The sequence below is a fragment of the Eulemur rufifrons genome, chromosome 7, assembly GCF_041146395.1.
Source record: "Eulemur rufifrons isolate Redbay chromosome 7, OSU_ERuf_1, whole genome shotgun sequence".
NCBI classification, from domain to species: Eukaryota; Metazoa; Chordata; class Mammalia; order Primates; family Lemuridae; genus Eulemur; species Eulemur rufifrons.
Window position 1 is genome coordinate 76,686,401 of NC_090989.1, and position 26,073 is coordinate 76,712,473.

At 41.0% G+C, this 26,073-nt stretch overlaps 1 protein-coding gene across 3 annotated transcripts in view; it reads right to left on the bottom strand.

The window, feature by feature from the left end:
• Nucleotides 1–26,073, bottom strand: part of ST6GAL1 (ST6 beta-galactoside alpha-2,6-sialyltransferase 1) — a 125,799-nt gene that overhangs the window by 10,332 nt on the left and 89,394 nt on the right. For 2 of the 3 annotated variants that reach the window (XM_069475208.1, XM_069475207.1), the window contains 2 exons: nucleotides 22,723–23,361; nucleotides 15,447–15,544 (listed from right to left, as the gene is read on the bottom strand). In XM_069475208.1, the coding sequence (XP_069331309.1) occupies nucleotides 15,447–15,544; nucleotides 22,723–23,329 (705 nt within the window). In that variant the 5' untranslated portion in view covers nucleotides 23,330–23,361. Of the gene's footprint in view, nucleotides 1–15,446; nucleotides 15,545–22,722; nucleotides 23,380–26,073 lie in introns of all 3 variants that reach the window. The other variant, XM_069475209.1, reaches the window with a different exon arrangement.

Genomic DNA, 26,073 nt, shown 5'->3' on the forward strand with positions numbered 1-26,073 from the left:
AGAAAAAGAGTTATATCTGCCAGCAGTAGACTTGCAGACCAATTAATTGGATGTTCTAAGTGAAGGAAAAAGGGATCAAAGGTGACACCTGGACCGCAGGGCATGTCCTGAAATAAAAATATGGAAAAGGAAAAACTGGTATATGCCCATGGGAGTGAGGTGTCGTGGAAATTTGAATTTCCAGGATGAGACGACTGGCCTAGAGTCCCACCGCGGAGAGGTCATAAGAACTAGGAATGGAACCCAAGTCTTCTACCTTTAAAATTATTTCTCCTTTCCATTGGGAACACTAACTTACAACACAGGCATTCAGTGCTACAGCCCAAAGGCAGAGCAGGCTTCCTGGCAGATGGGGCTTTGCAAGATAGACATGATTGAGCTGGTGACACGGAAGCCCCAAGAACAGAGGGCCTTCCCTTCCACTACTCTACACGTGTCTTCCAAGACTCAGTTCTGCAATTGTGCTCCCCATCCTTACCTCACCCTATATCCCCCAAAACAGCTGGCATATTAAAAGCAATACATGTTTTCTTTAGCTATGCTTCTTTCTATGCAGAGAACTGATGCCAGGTGATTTGTACATACTCATGAGGATTAGCAATAACTGAGATTTTTAAAAATGTCTCCTCCTGCTACAGCCCCTCTCCAGCAATTTTCTTAGTATGCAGAGCAGGAGGCTAGCAACTTCTGGCTCCCTGAGACTTGCCCAGCTGTGACTTCACTGTCCTCAGAAATTCCAAAAAAGATGCATAAAGCTTTCTTCTTTACAATAAATAACAGTAATGATAACAACAAATGCCATTGGATGATGCTTACTACATGTTAGATACTTTCATATATCATCTCAGTTCATTTTTATAACTATCCTAGGAAGTAAGTGCTAATATGTCCATTTTATAAATAAAAAAATAGCCTTGGAGGTGCTAAGTAACTTGCCCAAGTTACACAGCCAGTAAGTAGCAGAGTCTAAAATTGAGCCTTATGTCTGGCTCTAGAGGCCACACTTCTACCCTACATGCTATACCACCTCACACAAAGCGGGTACCATAGCTCTTGGGGGAAGATGTCAAAGAGCATTGGATAGGAATATGGGAGTGTCATGAGAATTTGCTTCTTGTCTGAGTTGTAGCATGTCATAGGTGGAAGATGATCAAGGGACTAAATCCAAACCTACCATTTTCCAGATGCATAAACTGAGGCCCAGAGGAAAGAGACAATTGTCTGAGACTTCAAGGTGAGTTTGGGGCAGAGCCAGGACCAGAGCCCAGAGATAGGCTCCCAACAGAGTATTCTTTCTGATCCAGCAGGACTACACCCATAAAACCACCAGACATTTAAATAAGCACACTATGAGGATCGGGTCACCCTTAGTCTTCCTATGCACAACCAAGAAATTTGGTCATTCACTTGGGCTACTAGAGATGGATGAAAAAGCAATCCATGAAACTGGCAAGAGGTGAAGATAAATGAAAGTTTTATCCACAGGGGAGAAACAGAAAGTGGCCAGGGCTGGGATCTGTGGAGCGAAAAGGGAGAAACCAGCAAGCACCCCTCCCCTGCAACCTTAAATGGACATGGCTTTGAACTTATCCATATTGATTCCTTTCATGTGACTTCAAATGGATTTTCTCAAAAAAAATGATTGCCTCAAAACTGTTTGGGGAGTTGAGAGCCTGGGTTCCAGCCCTGCTCTGTGTCTGTTAGAGCTTCCTCTGTGGTCCGAGGTGGGCCACCGCCCAGCTCCTGGCCTCAGGTGACTTACTTACAGGCATTGCCACCCTGCAAGGCCCTGCCCAGGGGATCAGCCATGCCTGGAAGAATAAAGCCCTTCTCAAACTCCTCTACTTACCTGCGTGGGGAGTGTGACCTGGGTTTGGAGATCCCAGTGGGGAAAGGGTGCTCACGATGAGGACAGTAAGTCATTGCCAGAGCCACAGAGCCCTGGGAACATCTGCCAGGAAAAGGCTACATACACCAGGAAGATGGAGTGTTGCTGTTTTAAAAACTGGTTAAAGTAACCTTTCTAGTTATAAAGTAACAAATGCTCACTGAGGAAAGTTAGAAAATAGGATAGAATACACACACACATACATTATAAATACGACACATAAGGCCCTTAGACACTACACGTATTTAATAAATGGCCCCTGCCACTCTTTCAGGATGAGCCCCATTAGGTAATCTGGGAACGTCCCGGGACCAGTGCAGTCAGCACACCTCATCCCTAGACATGGAAGTCGGTTTTCTCTCCCCAGCTAGGACAGAGGCTTGGGGTCTTCTTGCCCCACTGTCTCCTTTCTCAGGCCCACTGAGTGCTGCAGGTGCTCAGTCGAGTCTCACAGAAACCTTCTTACACTTACAGTCAAAACTGGATTTATTTAAAGACCCACATTTAACTAACTCTATCATTTTCCTGTTGACTGTCACATCTGGCACACGGGCGTACATGCCTGACTAGGTCTGCTGACCCAAAACCTCTCGGTATGACACCATTCTCTATAAAAGCCACCTTCTCAATAAGAAAAGTGCCTTTTTGTTTCCCGTGGCTTTGTCACAGCCCAGATGCCCATATGGCATTCCTGTGCCTATGGGGCAGGGGAGCTGAACAAACATGGGTCCAGGTTCCCTCAGAGGAGAGCTGCTGTCGGGAGGATGCCTCCATCTGGGAGAGAAGGAGCTACTCAAAGGCAGGACTCCACCAAAGCAACAGCTATTTCCTCGGTCACCTCTGGGTGTCAGGTGCTCTCTGTGTGCAGTGGGGGACTCAAGTTTGTTCATCCTCAGAAACAGACACAAAATAAGATAACTGACCAGGACAAAGGATAAAGACAGACCGCCAGCTCCCCAGGATAGCAAGATACGAAAGGGCAATGATAGGAAGGTGTCAATCACGGTCCAGTGCCACAGAGACACTGCCATGGCGCTGCCCATGATTAGAGCATTAAAGGAACAGCCCAGATATTTATGCTGCTTATGGGAGGGGAGGAAGGAGGGTTGGTTTGCCTGCGGAGGAGCAGGAAAGGATTTCTTGAGAGGGGACAGTGTACCCTGGGAAAGTGGGCCACCTTCCTCTCAGCCTTGGCATGATCGTGCACAGAGATCTAGAAGTGCAAGAAAAAAACTGTTGTGCTTCAGTGGAAAACCATACATTTGCCACAGCACACCTTTCCCCTCTATTAGATTCTGATTCTATGGGAGCTATTTTACAACTCTTTGTAAATTGTAGGCAACTAATAGACGTGCTTACTGAACCTTGCTGAGTAGAGTTTCAAGTGACTTCTCCCCCTCCTCTCTTTCATGGAAAAACCAGATTCATTCATTTACTCCAAATTTGTGTTGCTTTGATATTTCTTCTGAACGAGTTGTAACATCTTTCTGGTTCTCTAATACAAGTAAAATAAAATCTTTACCAGAAGTTCATTTTTATATCTGTATGAGAGTCACGATCTTGCTTTTTTGGCTTTTTTTTTTTTTTTTTCCTGAAAATTATCCTTTAACAGAAGTCTTGCCTCCTTTCTGCTAGGCACCTCTCAAGTGGTCTCAGGCCAGCTCACTTCCCCTGCTAGGAGACAAGATGCCCCCCTACAAGGGATTTGGGAAGGTACGGTCCTTCTCACACCGGCAGAGACAGGCCCCCAAGCTTCAGTAGTGCCCATTGCTACCATTCACAAAGCACTTGCTGCGTATCCGCCCCTGGGTGACATGTGCCACACGTAGTAATTCCTCTGATCCTATGAAGACCCTGCATGGTTATGTTCTTATTTCTGTTTTACAAATAAGGGCACTGAGGCTCAGTCATTCACGTAGGAAGTGCTAGAGGAGGAATCTGATCAGAGTCTATTTGACTCCATACTCTTAACTCCCGGGGGATCTTACCTTGGCTTTAAATAAGGTTCCAGAATCTTTGCAGGATCAGAATTTGGTTCTTTGCAGGGAGGACAAGTGAGACACCATGAAGAGGTACCCAAGGAGCAGGTAGGCTCCCCAATCCAAAAGAATGTTCAGGGCTACTTCATACTCCCCTCTTTCCCTTGCTGCTGTCTACTGACCTCCAGGTCACACCATCCATGCATCAAACAGAGCTTGGTTTCTCTCTAAATTCATTCTCTCCAACCTCAAACTGGCCCAGCATGGCCTGGAAATCCTAGTCCATTCCTCTGGTTTACTAATTTTTCCACTCTCCTGAATGACAGTTTCAAATCTCTTTGCTCAAACCTCCTCTTTCCCCTTCAACCTCCCTCCACCATGGCCTTGAATCCCACTTTGCAGAGAATAGAAGCCCTCTCACCCTCATAATACAAACTGCCTCGAGCAACACCTGCTGTCCTTCTCTTCTGACTGCCTCCTGCTGGAGCTAACCCTCCCCTGGGCTTCGACTCCATCATCATTTTCTCAGGAACTGCTTAGTGTCTTCTCTTTTTAATATATTCACATTTTCCCTCTATCAACTGGTTTCTCATTGATTTTTTTAAATGCTTTATTATGATAAAATATACATAACATAAAATTGACCATTTTAGGCATTTTTAAGTATTCAGCTTAGTAGCATTAAGTACATTCACATTGTTGTGCAACCATCACCACCAACCATTTCCAGAACTTTTTCATTGTCCCAAACCGAAACATAGTATGCATTAAACAGCAACTCTCCACTCTTTCCCCCACCCCCGGCCTCTGCAAACATCATTCTACTTTTCGTCTCTATGAATGACTACTCTAGGTACTTCACATAAGTGAAATTACACAGTATTTGTCCTTTTGTGACTGTCTCCTCCAGTTTTTTCCCATTGTGGTAGAATATATATAACATAAAATTAACTATCTTCACCATTTTTAAGTATACAGTTCAGTAGAATTAAATACATTCATATTGTTGTGCAACTATCACCATCATCTTTCTCTAGAACTCTTTTCAGTCTTGTAAAACTGAAACTCTGTACCCATTGAACATTAATTCCCCATTCCCCTACCCCTCAGTCCCTGGCAACCACTATTAAACTTTTCGTTTCTATGATTTTGACTGTTCTAAGTACCTCACATAAGTGGAATCCTATAGTATTCATTTTTTGTGACTGACTTTACTCAGCATAATGTCCTCAAGGTTCATACATGTCACAGCATATGTCAGAATTTCCTTCCTTTTTACGGTTGAATTATATAGTATTTCATTGTATGTGTATTCATTTTGCTTATCCATTCATCCATTGATAGATACTTGGATTGCTCCCACATTTTATATATTGTGAATAATGATACTCTAAACATGGGTGCATGAATATCTCTTTGAGACTCTGCTTTCAATTCTTTCAAGTATATACTAATAAGTAGAATTGCTGGATCATATGGCAATTCCATTTTTAATATTTTGAGGAACCACCAAAATGTTTTCCACAGTGGCTGATCATTTTACATTTCCACCAACAGTGCACAAGGGTTCCAATTTCTCCTCATAAGCCATCCTAATAGGTGTGAGTTGCATTTCCTTAATGATTAACAATGTTGAGCATGTTTTCATGTGCATATAAGCCATTTGTATATCTTCTTTGGAGAAATGTCTCTTCAAGTCCTTTGTCCATTTTTGAATAGAGTTGTTTAATTTTTTCATTGTTGTTTTATAAGTTCCCTATATATTCTGTGTATTAATTCCTTCTCAGATATGTGATCTGCAAATATTTTCTCCCATTCTATGTGTTATAATTTTACTCTATTGAGATTGTCTTTTGATACACAACTTTTAAAATTTTCATTAAGTCCAATTTGTATATATTTTTTTCATTATTACCTGTGCCTTTGGTGTCATAATAACAAAATCATTGCCAGATCTGATGTCATAAAGTTTTGTCCTATGTTTTCTTCTAAGAGTTCTATAGTTTGAGGTCTTCCATTTAGGTCATGGATCCATTTTGAGTTAATTTTTATATTTGGTGTTAGGTAAGTGTCCAACTTCATTCTTTCACACATGGATATCGAGTTTTCCCAGTATCATTTCTTGAAAAGACTGTTTTTTCCCCATTAAACAGTCTCGATACACTTGTCAAAAATCATTTGACCATATATGCAAGGGTTTCTTTCTGGACTTTCTATTCTATTCCATGGGTCTACATGTCTGTCTTTATACCAGTACCACACTATTTTGATTATTTAGCATTGTATTAAGTTTTGAAATCAGCAAGTGAGGGTCCTCCAGTTTTCTTCTTCTTTTTTACAATTGGTTAGTTATTTGGGGTCCCTTGAGATTCCATATGTATTTTAGGATGGGTTTTTATACTTCTACAAAAAATGTCATTGAGATTTTCATAGGGATTGCACTAACTCTGTAGATCATCTTGGGGTGTTATTGACATCTTAACAATATTAAGTCTTCTAACTCATGAAGACTTAATACTGTATAAAATGCAATATAATTATATCTAACTGATATTGGATATCTTTCCATTGATGACTTCTTTAATTCCTGGCAGAAATCTTTTGTAGTTTTCATTGCACAAGTCTTTCTGCCTCTTTGTTAAATAAATTACTAAGTATCCTTATTTTTTGACACTATTATAAATGGAAGTGTTTTCTTAATTTCTTTTTTAGATTGTACCCTGTTAGTGTATATAATGTAAACAATTCGGCTGATTTTTGTACGTTGACTTTGGATCCTACTACTTTATTAAATTTGTTTTTTAGTTCTAATAGTTTTTATAATGGAATCTTTAGGATTTTCTCCATATAAGATCATATCATCTGTGAACAGAGATAATTTTACTTCTTCCTTTTCAATTTAGATGGCTTTTATTTCTTTTTCTTACCTAATTGCTCTGGCCAGGACTTCCAGCACTATGTTAAGTAGAAACAGCAAAAGTGGGTGTTCATGCCTTTGTTCCTGATTTTAGAGGAAAGCTTTCAGTCTTTCATTATTGAGTATGTTTGCTGTGAGCTTTTCACATGTGGCCTTTATTTTGTTAAGGTAGTTCCCGTCTATTCCTAGTTTGTTGAGTGTTTTTTAAATCATGATAAGGTATTAAATTTTGTTACATTTGGTGTGTTATATTGATTGACTTTTGTATGTTTAATCATCCTTGCATTCCAGGAATAAATCCTACTTGACCATGCTATATAATCCTTTTAGTATTCTTCCAAATTCAGTTTGCTAGTAAAATGTTGAAGATCAATGTTCATGAGAAATATTGGTCTGTAGTTTTCTTTACTGTCTTTGCCTCTCTTTGGTATGGGAGTAATGTTGGTCTTATTCAAAGTGTTAGGGAGTGTTCTCTTCTCTTTAATTTTTTGGAAAAATTTGAGAAGGATTATTGGTAGCTCTTCTTTAAGTGTTTGATATAATGTACCAGTGAAACCGTCAAGTCCAGGGCTTTTCTTTCCCTGAAGGTTTTTTTATTACTGATTCCATCTCCTTACTAGTTATAGTTATATTCAGATTTTTAATTTTTCCATGGTTTATTCCTGGTAGGTTTTATGTTTGATGAATTTATCCATTTCATCTAGGTTATCCAATTTATTGTTATACAACTGCTCACAGCACTCTTATATAACCTTTTTATTTCTGTAGAATCATAAGTAATGTCCTCACTTTCATTTCTGATTTTAGCTATTTGATTTTCTCTCTTTTTTTAGTCCATCTAGCTAAAGGTTTGTAAACTTTGTTTATCTTTTCTAAGAATTAACTTTTGGTTTCATTGATTTTTTTTCGATTTTTTTTCTCTTCTCTATTTTATTTATTTCTACTCTATTATTTTCTTCCTTCTGCTAGCTTTGGGTTTGGTTTGTTCTTTTTCTTGTTTCTTAAGTTGTAAAGTTATATTCTTAATTTCAAATGTCTCTTATTTTTAATGTAAACATTTAGAGCTATAAATTTCCCCTTAGCACTGCTTTCACTGTGTCCCATAAATTTTCGTATGTTATGTTTTTGTTTTCATTCATCTTTTAGCATTTTCTAATTCTTCTTGAGATTTCTTCTTTGACCCATTTGTTGTATAACAATGTCATTTAATTTTCACAAATTTGTGAATTTTCCAGTTTTCCTTCTGTTATTGATTTCTAACTTTGTCCTGTTGTGATTAGAGAAGATACTCTAAATGCAATCTATCTTTTTAAAACTATTGAGACTTAATTCAGGGCCTAACACATGGTCTACCTGGGAAAATGTCTCATATGCATTCTTCTCATTCTTGAGAAGAATGTGTATTCTATTGTGGTTAGGTAATGTTCTATTTACATCTGTTAGATCTAGTTGATTTATTATGTTGTTCAAGTCATCTATGTCCTTATTTTCCATCTGGTTGTTATATCTATTATTAAGAGTGGGGTATGGAAATATCCAACTGTTATTGTAGTATTGTCCATTTCTCCCTTCTACTCTGTTGATTATTGCTTCAGATATTTTGATGGTCTGTTGTTAGGTGCATAAATGTTTATAATTGTTATATATTCATTCTGTTCTGAATCTTTTATAAATACATAATATCCTTCTTTGTTTTTTATAAACTTTTAAAATTTAAAGTCTATTTTGTCTGATATTAGTATAATCACTCCTAATATCTTTTGGTTACTATTTTCATGGAGTATTCTTTTCCATCCTTTCACTTTTAATTTATTTGTGTCTTTGGATCTAAAGTGAGTCTCCAGGAAGGGAAAAACAAATACTGCATGTTCCCACTTATAAGTGGGAGCTAAGCTATGTGTATGCATGGTCATACAGAGTGTCATAATGGAAACTGGAGATTCAGAAATGAAAGACTAGGAGTGAGGGGAGGGATGAAAAATTACCTATTGGGTACAATGCACATATTCAGGGGATGGGTATACTAAAACCCCAGATTTTACCACTACACAATTCATCCATGTAACAAAAAACCATTAGGGCCCCCTAAATCTACTGAAATAAATAAAATAAATAAAAAACAAATAAAGTGAGTCTCCTGTAGAAACCATAAACAGTTGTCACTTAACAATAGGGATGTATCCTGAGAAATGCATTGTTAAGGCAATTACATGATCAGGCAAACATCATAGAGTGTACTTACACAAACATAGATGATATAACGGACTAAACACCTAGACCATATGGTATAGTTGTATAGTCTATTTCTCCTAGGCCACAAACCTGTACAGCATGCTACTGTACTAAATACTATAGGCAATTGTAACAAAATGGTAAGTACTTGTGTACTTAAACACAGAAAAGGTAATGTGTTGCACTATGACATTATGATGGCTATAATATTACTAGACAATAGAAATTTTTCAGCTCCAATATAATCTTATGGAACCACCACTCTATGTGGCCCAACATTCACCAAAACATTGTTATGCAGTGCATTGCTGTACTTGGATTATATTTTTTAATCCATTCTGTCAATCTCCCATCTTTTGATGGGAGAGTTTAATCCACTTACATTTAAAATGATTGTTGAAAAAGAGGGCCTAACTTCTGTCATTTTGCTATTTGTTTTCTACATGCATTACAGAAAACATTTCTATTAATATAATGTTTCTAAACAATATAACATGTCTAAATGTCCCTCATTTACTGTATTACTGTCTTCTCTTATGTTTAGTTGACTTTTTGCAGTGAAACATTTAAAGTCTTTTCTCATTTCCTTTTGGTATATTTTATAGCTACTTTCTTTGTGGTTACCATGGGGATTACATTTACTGTTCTAAAGTTATAACAGTCTAATTTGGATTTATACCAGCTTCAATAACAAACAAAAACTCTGCATCTGCACCTTTAACAGCTCCCTCCCACTTTCAGTTGTGGATGTCACACAATTGCATCTTTATACATTGTGTGCTGAAAAGCATGAACTAAGAACTTTTTAACACATTAACTGCCATGTGAGTTATATTTAACTCACACTAGTTTTGAGCCCAGGGACTTGTAAAGCATATGTAAACTCACACGTCTCTTTCCCTTGGGAGCCACATGAACTATTTTTCAAGTTGCATATAACTCACACACAGAAAACAATAAAAAATAACAAATTTTTCATTAAATTAGAAAGGATCATTTGTTTTTGAAATTTTATTCTATTTTTGTAATAAAACATTGTGCCCCAAGGAAAAAAAGTTTTTTTTTCTAGTGTGGCAGTCAATGTGTTAAATGTATTAGTCTCTTAAATTTTGTAGAAAACAAAATGTGGAGTTACAAAAGTTACAATAACGCTAGCTTTTAGACCAATAGTTGTTTTTTTCCAAACTGTATTAGTCCCTAAATCATGTAGAGAACAAAAAGTGTAGTTACACACCATTGTTACAATAATACTGGCTTTTATAATTTCCCATGTATTTACCTTTACTGAGATCTTTATTTCTCCATGACTTTACTTACTGTCTGGTGTCCTATCACTTCAACATGTAGGACTACCTTTAGCATTTCTTGCAGGACAGTTAATGAACTCTCTCAGCTTTTATTTATCTGGAATGTCCTAATTTCTCTCTCACTTTTGAAGGACAGTTTTGCTGAATACAGGATTCTCAGTGGACAGTTTAATTTTTTTTCTTTTAGCGCTTCGAATATATCAGTCCATTGCCTTCTGGCCTCCAAAATTTCTGACGAGAAATATGTTAGTAATCTTATTAAGGATGCCTTGTGTTTCATAATTCACTTCTCGCTTGCTGCTTTCAAAATCTCTCTTTGGCTTTTGATAGTTTGATTATCACATGTCTCAGTATGAATATCTTTGAGTTCATCCTACTTGGATTTCGTTGAGCTTCTTGGCTGGTGATATTCATGCCTTTTATTAAATTTGGAAATTTCTTGGCCACTATTTCTTCAAATATTCTTTACGTTTCCTTTTCTTCTCTTCTTCTGAGACTTTCACACTGCATATGTTGGTTCACTCAATGGTGTCCCACAGGTCTCTTAGGCTCTGTTGACTTTTGTTCAATATTTCTTTCTGCTCTCAGACCCTACAATGCCCATTGTCCTATCTTCAACTCACTGATTCTTTCTTCTACCCATTCAAATTTGCCTTTGAATACCTCTTGTGAATTTTTCATTTCAATTATTATACTTTACAACTCCAGAATTTCTTTTTGGTTTCTTTTTAGGTTTTCTTTCTTTTTATGGACATTTCTAATTGTGTTCATATATCATTTTCTTTACTTTCTCCATTTCTTCTTTTCGTTTTTTTTGAGCATCTTTAAGATAGTTGTTTTAAATTCTTTGTCTAATAGATCTGCCATCAGGTGTTTTTTTTAGAGACTATTTTTGTTGGTTTATTTTTTTCTTCTTTGAACAGGCCACACTTTCCTGTTTCCTTCTGTGCCTTGTGATTTTTCACTGAAAACTCAATACTTGAGTCTAATAACATGGTAACTCTGGAATCAGATTCTCCCCATTCTTCAGTGTTTGCTGGTTTTTGTTTGTTTGCTTGCTTGTTTTATTGTTATTACAGGTTGTCTCTGTGCTGAGGATCACCCTGAGGTCTTTTCAGGTCTTTTCTGAGCCTGGCCCTTCCCCTGGGCATGCCTAGTGACTTTCTAATCCCTCTTCCCCAAAATAGACAATTGTTTTAAATATTCTAGTCTTCTATGTATGGCTCCCAAAAGGGTAAAAGAAAAAAATGAAGGATGGGAAGGAGATGCCCAGCCTTTAAGTTCCTTGAAAGTCACTTCAGCCAGAAGAGGAGGTGCTTGTAACAGCATGGGGAGGAGGTGCAGTAACAATGGCCACCCCCTCTTTGTCTACATCTCCGTGATAAGAAGCAGCAATTGGGGATCAGAGTACAACTTCCCAATATTTGAAGGACAGGGTCCATATTGCCACTCTGGCTCCCACAAGCTGCATGCAGGTTGCTCCAGGAACATGTGCACAGTCACCTATCCTGGGGCTGAGGGGTGCGGGCCAGGTGGCTGCTCCTGTGCTAACAGCTGAAAAGAACAAAAACTGGCCCTGGAATCCTCAACTCTTTCTAGATATTGCCCTATCTCTCTCCTCCCCTTTAGAGCTAGACTTCTTGAAAAATCTATCCATATTTGCCTTCCCCATTTACTCTCCCACTCACTCCTTGATACACTCCCATCTGGCTTCTGGCTTCAACACTTTCCCCAGATAGTTTTTGCTAAGGTCACCAGTGGCCTCCACTTTGCTAAAGAGAGCAGATACTTTTCAATCTTTACCAAATTGGCCCCTCAGTAGCATCCAACACCACTGACCACTGCCTCCTTCTCTCTCTGTTTTTGTTACCCAAAGCTCCTGGATAAGACTTCTGTCCTCTGTCCACACTCTCTCTCTCTAGTGCTCTCGTTCAGTCCCACTGTTTCACTGCCACATAGATACAGACAATTCACAGATTCTCATCTCCAGCCCAGACCTTTCCATTAAACTCTAGTTCCATTTGTACAAATGCCTACTTGACATCTCTTCATAGATATCTAAAAGGCAGCTCAGATTGACCATACCTAGCATGGCCTTTTTTCTCTCTACCTTCCCCTCAGCCTCCAACTTAAAACATCTTGAAGTACAGTAGTCCCCCACTCATCCACAGATGACTAGTCTCAAGAACCCCAGTGGATGCCTGAAACCACAGATAGTGCTGAACCCCATACATACTATGTTTTTTCTGTATATACATACATACCTATAATAAAATTTAATTTTTAAATTAGGTAAGTGAGATATTAACAACAATAACTAATAATAAAATAAAATAATTATAACAATATGCAGTAATAAATGTTATGTGAATGTTCTCTCTCTCTCTCTCTCTCAAAATATCTTATTGTACTTTAGTCACCCTTCTTCTTGTGATGAAGAAGGGATTGGCGTGAGATTTGTCACACTACTCAGAACAGCACACAATTCAAAATTATGAATTGTTTATTTCTGGAATTCTTCATTTAATATTTTCAGACTGCAACTGACGGCACATAACTGAAACCACTGAAAGTGGAACCATGGATAAGGGGAGACTACTGTACTTCCAATCCCAGGGAGTTCTAGCTGATCGGTTACACAAGCCAGCACTGAGCTGCACCTTTGGCCCCTCTCTCTTCACTTCTCACATCCAGTGCAACATTAAAGCCTGTTGACTGTACATCCCAAGTAGCCCTTAAGTTGATTCTTTTCTCACATACACCTTCACTCCTACTCTGGGGCACGCTACTAGCATTTCTAGCCCAGACTACTGCAAGATCCTCCTAACTATGTGTCTCCATCTACTGCAGCCCCTCTGAGCAGATGGAAGCTAGTGATGTTTGCAAATGCAAATGTGGTCATGCTATACAGAAGAAAGCTCCTTAGCACAGCACCGCAGTTTCCTTCTTTCTTCCTTTCAGCTTCATCTCTCACCACACCCCCCACGTGCACCCACCTCTCCCTAAGTCCTTCCACGCTACAGCTTCCTCCACACAGAAGCTTACCTGTACTGTTGCCACCTCCTGGAAAATTCTTATCACACTTTCTCATTGTCTACTCCTACTCCTCCTACATAGCCAAGTATCACCTCCTTAGGAAAGCCTTCCTGATTTTCTGAATAGCTCAAATCTCCCTTTTATGGGCTCTTCTAGCACCTTGACCCTCTCTTCTATAGTTCCCTGTTGTAACTTTATATTCTATGTATAACTATTTGATTGTATCATGAGAACCAGGCTGAATTTGTGTTGGTCTCCATGGCATCCTCCACTGCCAGCTTAATGTCTGTGCATATAAACAGTAAGAGCAGCTAACATTCGTTGAGACTTGTGTCAGGTACTGTTCTATGTATTTTGCGTACATTTTTCTCATTTATATCTCACAATAACCCTGTGAGGAAAATACTATTGTTTTCCCTTCTTTAGTGATAAGTAACTTGGGGTGATCATTTAGCTGGTAAGAGACAGAGCTGGGTTTCAACCCCAGCAGACCAACAGCAGAGTCTATGTACTGACTGCTACACTCTATTCAATACTGAAGATATTTGCTGAATGAATTTATTAACTAAGGATAAGTCCACAAATCTCCTGGATGTTTAGGCAGCATCTTATGCAGAAGCAGAGATTAGGTGTTAGTGCTCATTAAAGTGCTCTCCAGCTCCAGGATTTCTGTAACTGGGGCATGTGAAGGGAAAGGTGCCAACTGGTCCTAACCCCTCTGTCTGAATTTTAGACCCGCCAGAGTCTAAGCAGTCAGGAAGGTCCAGCCTCATCTCCCTCTACAGGGCAATGTCAATCCCTCCACATCTCCACCCCCAACCTAGCCAGGGCTATTGGAGCACCCCCCTGATTCCCTGTGCATCTCTGTCCTGCCAGTGCCACTTTCTGGAATGCCTCCCCACTGCTGTTTCTCCAAATCCTGCCCCCCTTTCAAAGTCTAGCTCAAGTGCAACTTGCTCCAGAGAGTCTCTTGCTGATTAATCCATTTCTTTCAACTCTCCTCTTCTAGTACTAATAAAACACAAAATATAAGGTCAACCAACAGTCAGACATTGGGAGCACCTAGAGGCTACTGGAGGATGCTCCCATGATAGAAAGTGACTCTCTTAAAAGACAAACACAAAGGTACTAGATGAAGAATGGAAAACAAGATGGTGGCCACTTACAAAGATGTTAAGTTCCTCAATCCCTCTCTCATTATAAAAAGATTCTTAAGGCTATGGGACTCAGATGGAAAGTAGGCTCTGTAGAAAGCAGCTTCTGCCCAGCTGGTGAATTCCTGGAAGTTAGAAAATGAAGAAGTGGAGCCCTGCCAGAGGAGAGGAGAGGTACACATCCTACTGGGACGGTGCTGACAGGGTGTTTCTGATCAGTTCCAGGGTACACCCCATGCCCAGGAGTCCTAGGGAAGTGTAGACACTAAACATTAACATAAAAACACCCAAGGCTCAGATGTTTACTGAGAAAAAGGCAAACATTGGTGGTTGTGAGTGAGGTGAATAGGGCTGCAGCCCTATCATATAATTTTTGATATGTGTAACACAGTTTTTCCTGCTAATTAAATCTATTAACAGAACTCTGTGGCAAGACTATTTCTAAAGTTTCCGTTAGTATTGAGAAATAAGCATGTGCTACCTGGAAATACTTCAGGAAACTAATTACCTAGGGGAATTTATGAAGTAATACTTGAATTCTAGTATTGTACTACACATAATTATATGGTGGTGATATCTTATAATACTTGTATAGCATTTTAAAGTTCATAAAGCACTCCCACGTGTCATTTCATTTACTTTTCATAATACTCCTCACTGTCCCCTGAATGTTCTCAACTTTGTTGTCCTTTACACAACTCTCCAGATATGACCTGGCAGACACAGAGACAGTAGGACTCTGCTTTCCTGGGCCACCTCCAGGTTGGGTCATGGAATCACCATCTTCTTCTCCAATGCGGAATCTGACACTTAGGAAGGTCAAGGGACTTAATAAGCTGGCAGCTGTGATGTGCTCCTCGTAGATACATTCTGCTTTACAGCCCACACCAGGGTCCTTCTCTTACTCCACATCTGCACGGAAAAAAATTTTACCTGAGAGTTCATCAGGCGAATGGTAGTTTTCGTGCCCACATCTTGTTGGAAGTTGGCTGTGGGTGCCCCGTTAAACCTCAGGACTGCATCATGATCATCTATAAACCACAAAGAAACAGAAAAAGAGCTGGTGAGCACCGGCAACATGCAGAAACAGAGAAGGGCTGGAGGAAGAGAAGGCAGGAGGAAGGGGTGGGGCAAGGGGATCATGCTGCCCAAGTTTTATCCCATCATGATACACAGAGGGAAACTGTGACATTTGTATGGTGCTCAGGCAAAGCTCATAGGCAGAAATGACCACTTGTCTGCTGGCTGCTGTATGGGCTAAAGGGGTCCATACTGTGGAATTTCTGAAACCCATTCAATGACACACCAGTGTGCCTAGGCACAGAAGAAAAGTGAGCAGGGCCAGTGTGCTACTTACAGTGGAATCACTACTCCAGTTATTAAGGCAGCAAACTGAATATTCTCGTGGTACCCTGTAGATGATATTTCTATAATCTAGTGAAGATATTACCACATGCTCAGTCTATTCTACAAGTGCAAAGTAGCCCACTGCACTGAGAAGCATGCAGCACTCAGCAAATAGAAGGGATCCACCATGACGTCCAAGACAACCCCTGAGTGTTCCATTTAGGAATCTGAAATCCAGGAAAGGCCTGCAAACCTGGTGTGGCAGAAATGGAACAAGAGGGCTAAACTTAACTCCACGTTTTCTATTTTTTTTTTTTTTTTAAAGTAAGGACATTGTCAGAAACAATACACTAAATCCAGTCAAGATCAAACAGACTATGTCAAACAAACCTAATTACTTCCTTGGCTCTAGATCTTTGTCCTTGCAGCTGTTTAGGCAGAGTTTGGAAGACTTGGAGAAGTTTCTCTACCCAGCATTCACCAATCTGATGAGGGAGAGAACTGACGACTTTTAAGAACTATCTCAACTCTATGATCCTATGAGACCTCATCCCAACCTTACTTAATCAAGCAAGTTTGGGGTTCAACACTGAAATCTGCACCAGATTTGGGGGTCAGCCACCCTCTGTTGTTCTATTTCCTTCCATGTGGATTTGTTTGGGGTCATTCTTTATCCAAACAGACAGGGTTGGGGGGAAGGGAGGATATTTGCCTCACTACAAAATGATCTAGAAAGATGATGTCTACAGAATTAAGGAACGAAGCCTCCTTCTTTATTTTAATTCCAATATATGTACTAACTCTCAGAAATCTAGGCAGCTCATTCATAAAAATGATATAACCCTATCCTCAGTCCTAGGGCAAAATTTCATCAAAATAGTTTGAAAATTACATGAGACATGCACAATACAAACTTTTATCATTCATAGGGCAGTCACACTGAACTGCACATAGGGCAGGTGGCACACATTTACACAACTCAGAATTGCATCAAGTTTTATCAGAATCAGTCACAGGTTTCAAAAGTAATCAGCAGTGATTACATGAGAAATGCAGATTCACCAGAAACTTCACGTAGTCAACTCTCCCATTTCACACATGAGTAAGTTACTAGGGAGAATCTCAGTAGAAAACAGTAATTGAGAGTTTCATAAAAGGACTGCTTGCAAAGTTGTGGGTAGAGTTTAAGGAAACGAACATGAATAGGCTAATGCCCAGGGTTGTCTACTGCAGGAGACACTACCAGCCCCAGGCCGACCACAACACAAGAAGCAGGGAGCCTGAGCTGAGCAGAGCCACCGGTCAGGAGCAGTGGCTTTTAGGAGAAGGCTAACTGTCCAGCTGCCAAGAAGGGGGCTGAGGGAGTCAATACCCCAACCTCTCTCTCCTCCTACCCTGGATCTTGTAGGCCTGAGGGGAAAAAGCAGAGAGAGCAGGACCAAGAGACTAAAAGGGCTGCCTGATAGGAGCTGAGACCTTCAGTCCAAGGAAAGACACAGTCCCCTCTGCAGGGGGACACCCAGGAGAACAGGTGCCCTGATCCCGCTCTCCTCCTCAGTTTTGTCCTGTGCTTGTCACAGACAGTCCCAAATAGAGGCCCCAGGGTAAGGTACACCAGTTGACACAGTCCAAAATTTCAATTGCTCAGGGAACAAAGATGGGTAGAAAAGGGTGGAGGGTGAATTTGAAGGGGCAAAGGGAGAACATCCAGCAGAGAAGGCTTAGGATAGGTCCTTGATGCTGACATGAGAAAAGAGAGTTGTTTTTGCCATTTGACAAACACTGATTAAGGACCTACTCTATGCCAAGCACAGTTGTGGGTGCTGGAAACAATGGTTATGAGCAAAAAAGACCAGGTCCTTGCCCTCAGGGATCTTACATTCTACTGCACAGAGACAGACAGTAAATAAGCACAGCAATCTACATATAAGGTAATTACAGGCCGCACGTGGTGGCTCGCGTCTGTAATCCTAGCACTTTGGGAGGCCAAAGAAGGAGGATCCTTTGAAGTCAAGAATTCGAAACCAGCCTGAGCAAGAGTGAGAACGTATCTCCACAAAAAACAGAAAAATTAGCCGGGTGTGGTAGTACACATCTGTAATCTCAGCTACTTGGGAGGCTGAGGCAGGAGGATCATTTGATCCCAGCAGTTTAAGGCTGCAGTGAGCAATGATAACACCACTGCAGACCAGCCTGGGGGACAGAATGAGACTTTGTCTCAAAAAAAAGAAAAGAAAGAAAGAAAGAGAGAGATAATTGCAGATTGTGACCAATACTATGACACGAATGCCTCGGAGCTGAGACCTAAACGATGGCCAGGCATGGGAAAGGTCCAGAGAAGGACACAGCAAGTGTCAAGATCCCAACGAGGGTAAGGACTTGGCTGGAGTAAGTGAGGGGAAGAAAAATCAAAGATGCTGTTAAAGAGGTTGGCAGGAGCCAGACTGTGCAGCAGGGCTACAGAGACCCGGGGACAAAGTTTGGATTTGATTCTAAGAAAATAAAAAAAAAAAACAACAACAATCAAAGAAGAAACTTTTTGAGGCAATGGTTATCCTAACTACCCTGATTTGATCATTACTCATTATACACATGTATCAAAATACCACATGTACCACATAAATAGCTACAACTATTATGTATCAATTTTTAAAAGAGAGGAAACCTTTAAAGCAGGCCACTGACTTGGGATCATAAGAAAGGGGATAGGATTCTGTTTGTCAAACCACCCCTTGCTAACTGAAGGTGGAAGAACTTTCAAACTACAATAGGCCTCTAGGAAATCAACAAGAGAAATCCACAACTACTGAGATCACATCAAACGAGATTGGCAAAGGGGAAGGCTGCAGAAAATAGGGGCCACCACCTGTCTCTAACTTAGAATTAGAGCTCAGAAAAAGATGCAAATTAGAAAAGGAAGAAATAAATGCATCACCATATACAGCTGATACAATTACACGCCTAGAAAATTGAACAGAATCAGCTCAAGTTAGTAAATTCATAAATACATCAAAATCCACTGCCTCCAGGTATAGTAACTCTAAATAGGTAGAAATTACAGTGAAAGAAATTTTATCGCAATTTATCACCAAATACATTTATATTTTCAAATTAGTTTATTGAGTCATATAATCATTTATGGAAGACTACAATCTAATTCTGGCGGGGAAAACAGATATGCTATAGATCAGGGTTAGAAAACTATGGCCTGCAGGCCAAATCTAGTGCACCCTTGCTTTTGTAAATAAAGTTTTATTGGAACATAGGCCCATTCATTTACTACCATCTGTGGTTGCTTTTGTACTACAACAGCAGAGTCGAGTGGTTGTGACAGACACTATATGGCTCTCAAAGCCTAAAATATTTACTATCCAGCCTTTTACAAGAAAAGTTTGCTGACCGCTGATATAACTGATCATGTTCTTCAAGCTACTCAATCCAAGGGAGTCTTCTCAGTCCTCCTTCTGCCCAAGAATGTGTCCCACCTCTGTAGACTCTGATGTCAACAGCTACCATCCCCCAACCTCCATCCCCTTTTGCCTTCTATCATTTGGTACATACCTGGTTCTCCTCCGGCCCCTCTGGGGCCCTTCTGGATTTTTCTGCTTGTCCCTGTTCTTTCCTTGTCCTTTAAATGTAAATCTTTTTTAGGTTTTCTAATCAGACCTCTTTCCTGGAGTACAGTCATCACCTCACCTTGATACAAATGATTCCTAAATCTGATCTCCAGACTTGACACTTTTCCAGAATCAGATATCTAACGAGGTATCTACACAGGGAAATCCATGAACACTTCAGACTCCATACATCCAAAATGGAATCTGCCCTCCTGCAGAAGCGTGCTCCCCTGGGATGCAGCATAGCCTGCCCCCAGGCCAGAAACCCTGGCTCCTACCTCCCACTCAAGGTCATTTCAGGTTAGACACTAAGTTCTGTCTCTTTTACATCATAAAGTCTCTCAAATAAGGCCCTTTCTCTCCACTGGCCTGGCACTTCTGACCTGGATGTGGCAATAGTCCCTAATAATGGAGAGATTATATAGTAGTCCCCATAGAGAAGGAAACTCACAGAGAAATGAGAAATCTCTCCAAAACATACACGATCCCATGGCTCCTTTGCTCTGAAACCTTCTAGGGCTCTCTGTGGCTTACAGAATGAAACCCAAAGTCCTTATTGTGACTGTTAACATTCTCTAACAGCTGACCAGTGGCTACCTTTCTGGCCTCATCCCTTGCTGCTCTTCACACACTGGGTCCCAACCCACACCCCAGCCAAGCAGGGTTACTATGATGCCCACACATACTCTGCGCTTTTCCCCATGCAGCCTTTGCTTCTTGCCTTTTCCTCTACTCGGAACGCTCTTCTCTTTTCCCCTAGGAGAACAAGTAGACAAGAATATCAAGGGAATTTTTTTTAACAAGGGATAAATCGTACTAAATTTTATTATGAAGCTACCGTCATTATGAGGCACAGGAGCAGGGGGGTCAGGTATAAGGGTCTTTGAATTAAACTCCAGGCTGCTGTTAACCGGTTTTGTAACTCCTCCCACCTTCACAGTTAGCTCATCCGCAGAATGAGAACAATCTTACCTCCCTTGCAGGACTGCTGGGAGGATTAAAAAAAGCAAGGCATGTTAGGCACACAGTAGGTGCGCAATAAGCATTACTTAACAAATCTAAGATACTTCACATGCATAAGTAAACTATAATTGAAAGTTACTGAGCCCACCATTGGCTGGTGTGTGGGACTGCTGGAGGCACAGTATGTTATTGTAAGCTCTCTGGTAAACAGTCTCACAATGAACAAACAAATTGCCATAAAATTTATCTTACTTGGATTTTCTGGCCCCATTTCTGAAGATATTCCTCCATTGAAGGGCAGTAGTAGTCACTTAATTGTCTGCACAAAAACTTTGTTAGCAGTACAATTTGTACGAGTGAACAATGTGAAACCATTTCATATTCAATAGTTGGGAATGGGCTCAACAAATTCCGGATGTAGGAAGTCCATGGCCCTGGCACGTAGCCTAGAACTCAGAGGCTTCAATAAAGGGCCTCTCCCTTCCCTTTCCCCTTTGTATTCTAAGCTCCTATTTTGTATTTTTGGTGAATCTATGAATGAATAAAAGAATAAACGAATGAAGGACTTAAAATATTTGTTAGACTAAATACCCAGAGGATATACTCTATAAAAGACAGAGCGTTGAAATCTAGCATGCAATTTTTATTATATCTTAGGATCAAGATCCTTCCATGGAAAATACTTATTTGAAGTTGTCACTGCAGTCTATGGAAAAAGATTATTTTCATTAATGTTTATTTAAATCACTCCAAACTTTTAAGGAGTACATAAAGATAAAGTTGCACTTCCAATTCACAGGGGTACCAGCCTCGGTCTCAGACTTCAACACAATTTCAGCCAGGCACACACTGGTAACTTCACATGGAGAAGGAGAATCAGCTAACACCTGGGATAGCATAAGTATTACCTTTAGGCAGCAGAAATGGGGAAGAAAGAAATTTAGATCCGTTATGGATAAACAAAAACCAGTCACATTTGGTTTCTAGAAAACGAAGTCCAAACGAAGCCAAAGAAGCAACAGCAGAAGTCGGGGTGGGGCCGGCCATCTTGGCTGTTTTCATTAGTTAAGTGCTGCCTATTTGGGGAGGGAGAAAATGTGATCTCACCACTTCTTTCTGCTCTAGAGAATCCACTTTGGGTCTACTTTTCTTCTTTGAGAGCCTGTGGTTGGTTTCAGGCCATTTTTCCTGGCAGTTATATGAAGGAAATAAAAAAGGAGACATATGACCTCACCTGCTCCAGTACCTCTGCCTGACAGAAAAGCAAGGCTTCCTGGGCTTTGCTTTCTTTAGCTGATTCATTTCACAATAATGGAAAACTCATTCTCTCAAAATAAGGGAAATAAGGGGCCTTAAGCAAATCTATAGCTCTCTGTGGTACAGGTTTACAAATACAAAAAGACTTTCTATCTTTGTTAACTGCACAGGGTTTCAAGAAAAGCAAATTAATATATTTTGACCAGTGACTCCTAAACCTTTCTGGGGGGCACAGATCCCTCTGAGAATCAACTGCAATCTATGAACTCCCTCCCTGGAAAAAATGCAGACACACTTACACCCCTACACACACGTGATACACACCTAATGCACGGATACTTCTGCCTGCGACTTTAGGGATTCCTGAGCTCCCTAAAGTTGGTCCTCAGCCTCCACGTTAAGAATTCCCACCCTAATTAATGGTTTTCGAAGAGAAAAGCTGAAAATTTCTCAGGGAGTTGAGGCCAAAAGAGTCCTCCATTAATTAAATAACAGAATTTCAGAACCTGAAAATGAAGTAGAGACCTATGCTTCAAATATTTTCAAAGGTAAATTGTAGTTTTTTGTTTATTGGTGCTGATGGAACTCCTTTCAAATGAAATATTCTGAAGAACACCAATATGTACAACTGATAAAAATAAAACTATTCTGTCCCCAACACAAAGACATGATAAATGTTTGAGGTGATGAATAATCCTAACTACCTTGATTTGACTCTTACACATTGAATACATGTATGGAACTATCACTCTTTATACCATAGATATGTGCAATTATTACATGTCAGCTAAAAATAACAGGAAAAAAAAGAAAGTTATTCTGATTGATAAAGATGCCAGGCACCTGGATCCCCATCATTCAGCCGCCCTGACGGTACTTCTGACTCTGAGAGAGACACTGCCCTGGGCCCGTGCCACTGGGCCACCGAGCCACACCTAGGCCACCTGTCACCAGTACCATCCATATGCCCAGCCAGTCCTAATGAGCCCTGGCTGTTCAGAGAACCTTAATGCCCCAGAACGTACCTATTTCTCGGCCCAGCTGGGAGGACTTCAGAGATCCCGCTGAGGCGACAACAGCACACCTGCCCCAAGGCCCAGCCTTGGTCCTAATGTTCTCCTTGGGCAGGTAACCCTCCCATTGAGAGGTGTTGAAGGGAAAATCTGTGGCCTCCACCATGGATACATTCACATGGTCCCGGAGGTGGCAGCGCAGGGCCTCTGCACTGAACTTGACGCCTGGCCCAGGGCCCTTGTAGGACACTTTGTACTTGTTCATATTTACATAATTCTTCCAGATCTTCTGCAGCCTGGGGGTAAGGTTTTTGGAAGAGCTGTCCTTGTTCCACACCTGGAAGGAGGGCTCTGGCTTGGCCTTGGCTGGGCTCCTGAGACTGCTGAGGGCCTGTCTGCCCCGGTGGGGGTCCTGGGTGCTGCTCAAGGACGCAGACTGGGAATCAGATCCCGTGGCTGGTTTCTCTGGACTCTTCAACGCCTGGAATTCCTTGGTTTGCAGTTTAAGGGAATCATAGTAACTCCCTTTCTTTTTTTCCTTCCACACACAGATGACTGCAAACAGGAGAAAGGCCAGGACACAGCAGCTGAATTTTTTCTTCAGGTTGGTGTGAATCATAATGAAGATGTGTTCAGGGAAGCCTCTTCGTTCTGAGTAGGAAAACAAGCCTTTAAAAAGTGGGACAAGCAAAAAAATGATGTAAAGAAAATCCCAAAGTGGCCTGAGGTGGGGCAATGGGCCGAGAGCAATGGATTTCGAGTGAGGAGACTTGAATTCCAGCCCTGGTCTACCTCCCGCCAGCTATGCAACCTTAAGCAACTCCCAAAACCTTCAGCCTCAGTTTGGGCTTTGGATGTAGAAAGCATTCCCGCAGACACTCCCTTCTTCCTCTCTGAGCCATGAACACTTTATATGTCTTGCCATCATTACTTTTTATACCCTGAATCTTAGTTTCTTGTTGCCTTCGTCTACCTCCCTGACTGCAGTCAAGTTCTTGAAATCAGAAACCACATCTTGCACATCATTTGGTTCCTAGAGCCTTAAACCACCTATTATATAAAGTCACGCATGCTTGAAAAAATAGCATGAAGAGCAAGAGCATTTTGACCTGTGCACATCACAGAACCCAAACTGTCTAAAATCTTAAGTGGCCCAGCACCCTTTCCAAATAGCTAGAAAAAGACCTCTCGCCACAGATGATGCCATAGATTTGTGATGCCTCTCTCTAAGGGCTGTGATGTTGGACTCCTGCATGAGAAGAAGACCAAGCATTAGGTTCACAACATAATATTCAGTTTTGTGCAGTGCCCTGCAAGAAGAGCACTACTGAGACAGGAAGCTGATTTGCCTCATGATAGAGGATGGGAAATCTTGGTAAGATAGCAGACATGTAGCCAATTAAGGAAATGAAAACAAAAACTCATTAACCATACTAGATGTTATTTTATTTAATTTCATCATAACCAGAGCCACCATGAGGCACAACTCTAGGGAGCACCATGCATATCATAGTCTAACATGAAGGGCATCTCCTGAGCTGTGTAGAAGCACCCTGCCTATCACTAGCCATGAAGGTGTTAACATCTCCATTTTTATAGATGAGCAACTTGCGGCTCTGAGAGGTTAAGGGAAGTGTCCACAAACACAGAGCTACGGAAATGTTTGCATTGAGGTTCAAATCCAAGCACACTTGATTGCATAACCCATGTCCTTTCCGCTACACCATGTCCAGAACTGCTGAAAGTTTTGGAAAATAGATTTTGCTAAGCAAATAAAGACCGAATAGTTCTCTTTATCTCTGGGTAAAGACCTACTTTGTTTTCTCAGAATTTATTGTGTAACTGAATGGAAGTTGGAAGCACTTTGAACTCAAACAATGTCTGTATCTTTTGGAAAACATTACATTTTTTCCTCAACCACTGGGTTTATTTATTATAATGAGTCAAAGCAACTGCCGCCAGGGTTTTGCTAACCCACTAGGGGGTCTGAAGTCTCTTCCCACGGAGCCCACTCCTAAGGATATCAGGGACAAGGTAGTAGGAATACTGGAGTGGGTACTCACAAAAGCTGGGTCCTCGTTCCCATTCTTAGTGACCTTGGGCAAATCACTTAATATTTCTGCCCCTAAGTTTCTATAGAATAATTACCTCTATCCTATCTGATTCACAGAGTGTTGGGTGGATCAAACAAGAGGATGGTGTTAATGCACTTGGAACAGGTAAGCAGAAAGGCCCAGGACGTATCTGAACAGAGTCGGGAGCACAGTCCCTTGGCACGAGGGCCATGTGGGGGTGACGTGGGGCAGTGGAAGATGGCAGAGCGCAACACCAGCCATGGCTCATCAGCCTAAGCTCAGGCTCCTCATCTGAGGCTCTTTCATTAACTGACATCAGATCATTCTTGGAAGCCACTGACAGTACCAACCAAAATGGAACTGACCATTCTCCCTGACCTCAGGAACCCATGGCTCTGGGGAGGATGGGTTCCTACCTTGGGCTGCTGAAATTTTGCAAATAATGAAATGTACACAGAGGAAGAAAAATTCAGACATAAGATCATGACATGGGAGGTAGGAGGCTTGTTGTATTATCAGAAAACCAAAGAATTCACTTTGCATAGACACTCAACATAGCTTCTCACATGACCATAAGACAGCTGAAGGAGAACCAGAGAAGAGGGAAAGTAGCATTCAAGGAGGGCCTGCTACATGGTAGGCACTCTACCTGCACTATCCCATTGAGTCTTTCCCATAGCATTAGGGTATAGAGACGGACAACCCTATTTTAGGAAATGAAGAAAATGAGCCTTAGCAAGGTTGTCGGGTTTCTCCAAGGTCAATAGCTAGTCAGTGTTAGAACCGAGATTCCAAACCAGGTCTGTCTGACTCTAAAAGTTCATGGCCTTTTCCCCAAAGGACGGGCATGATAAGGGACAGTAAAAAGTCGGTATTAACCAAATAGAACTCAGAAATCAGGGTCCCTAGAGAGGCAACTCGATCTGTCAGACAGCCGCAGACAGCCTCCTTCACCATCAGCTCTGTGCCGGCCATCACCGGCGTGTACTGTGTCACCACACTCGGGAGGCCCTTTCCTGTAAATCAGATCATGGAGACCCACTACAATCTGGGAAATAAGCAGAGTTTTATGAGCTCTATTTATAGTCGAAGACAGTGATGCTTTGGAAATACAAGTAATTTTCAAAGGTGCATGAGTGATTTGGAAATACTGGACTTGGAACTTGACTTTTACATATCTGAGTGAAAAAGACGGCGGGAGGGGCCTGATTCAGCCTCAGGAACTAAAGTAAGGCTCAGGGAGGGGGCTGCCCAGCACTTGCTCTCCAAGGTGGGATTTCTCAGGAAA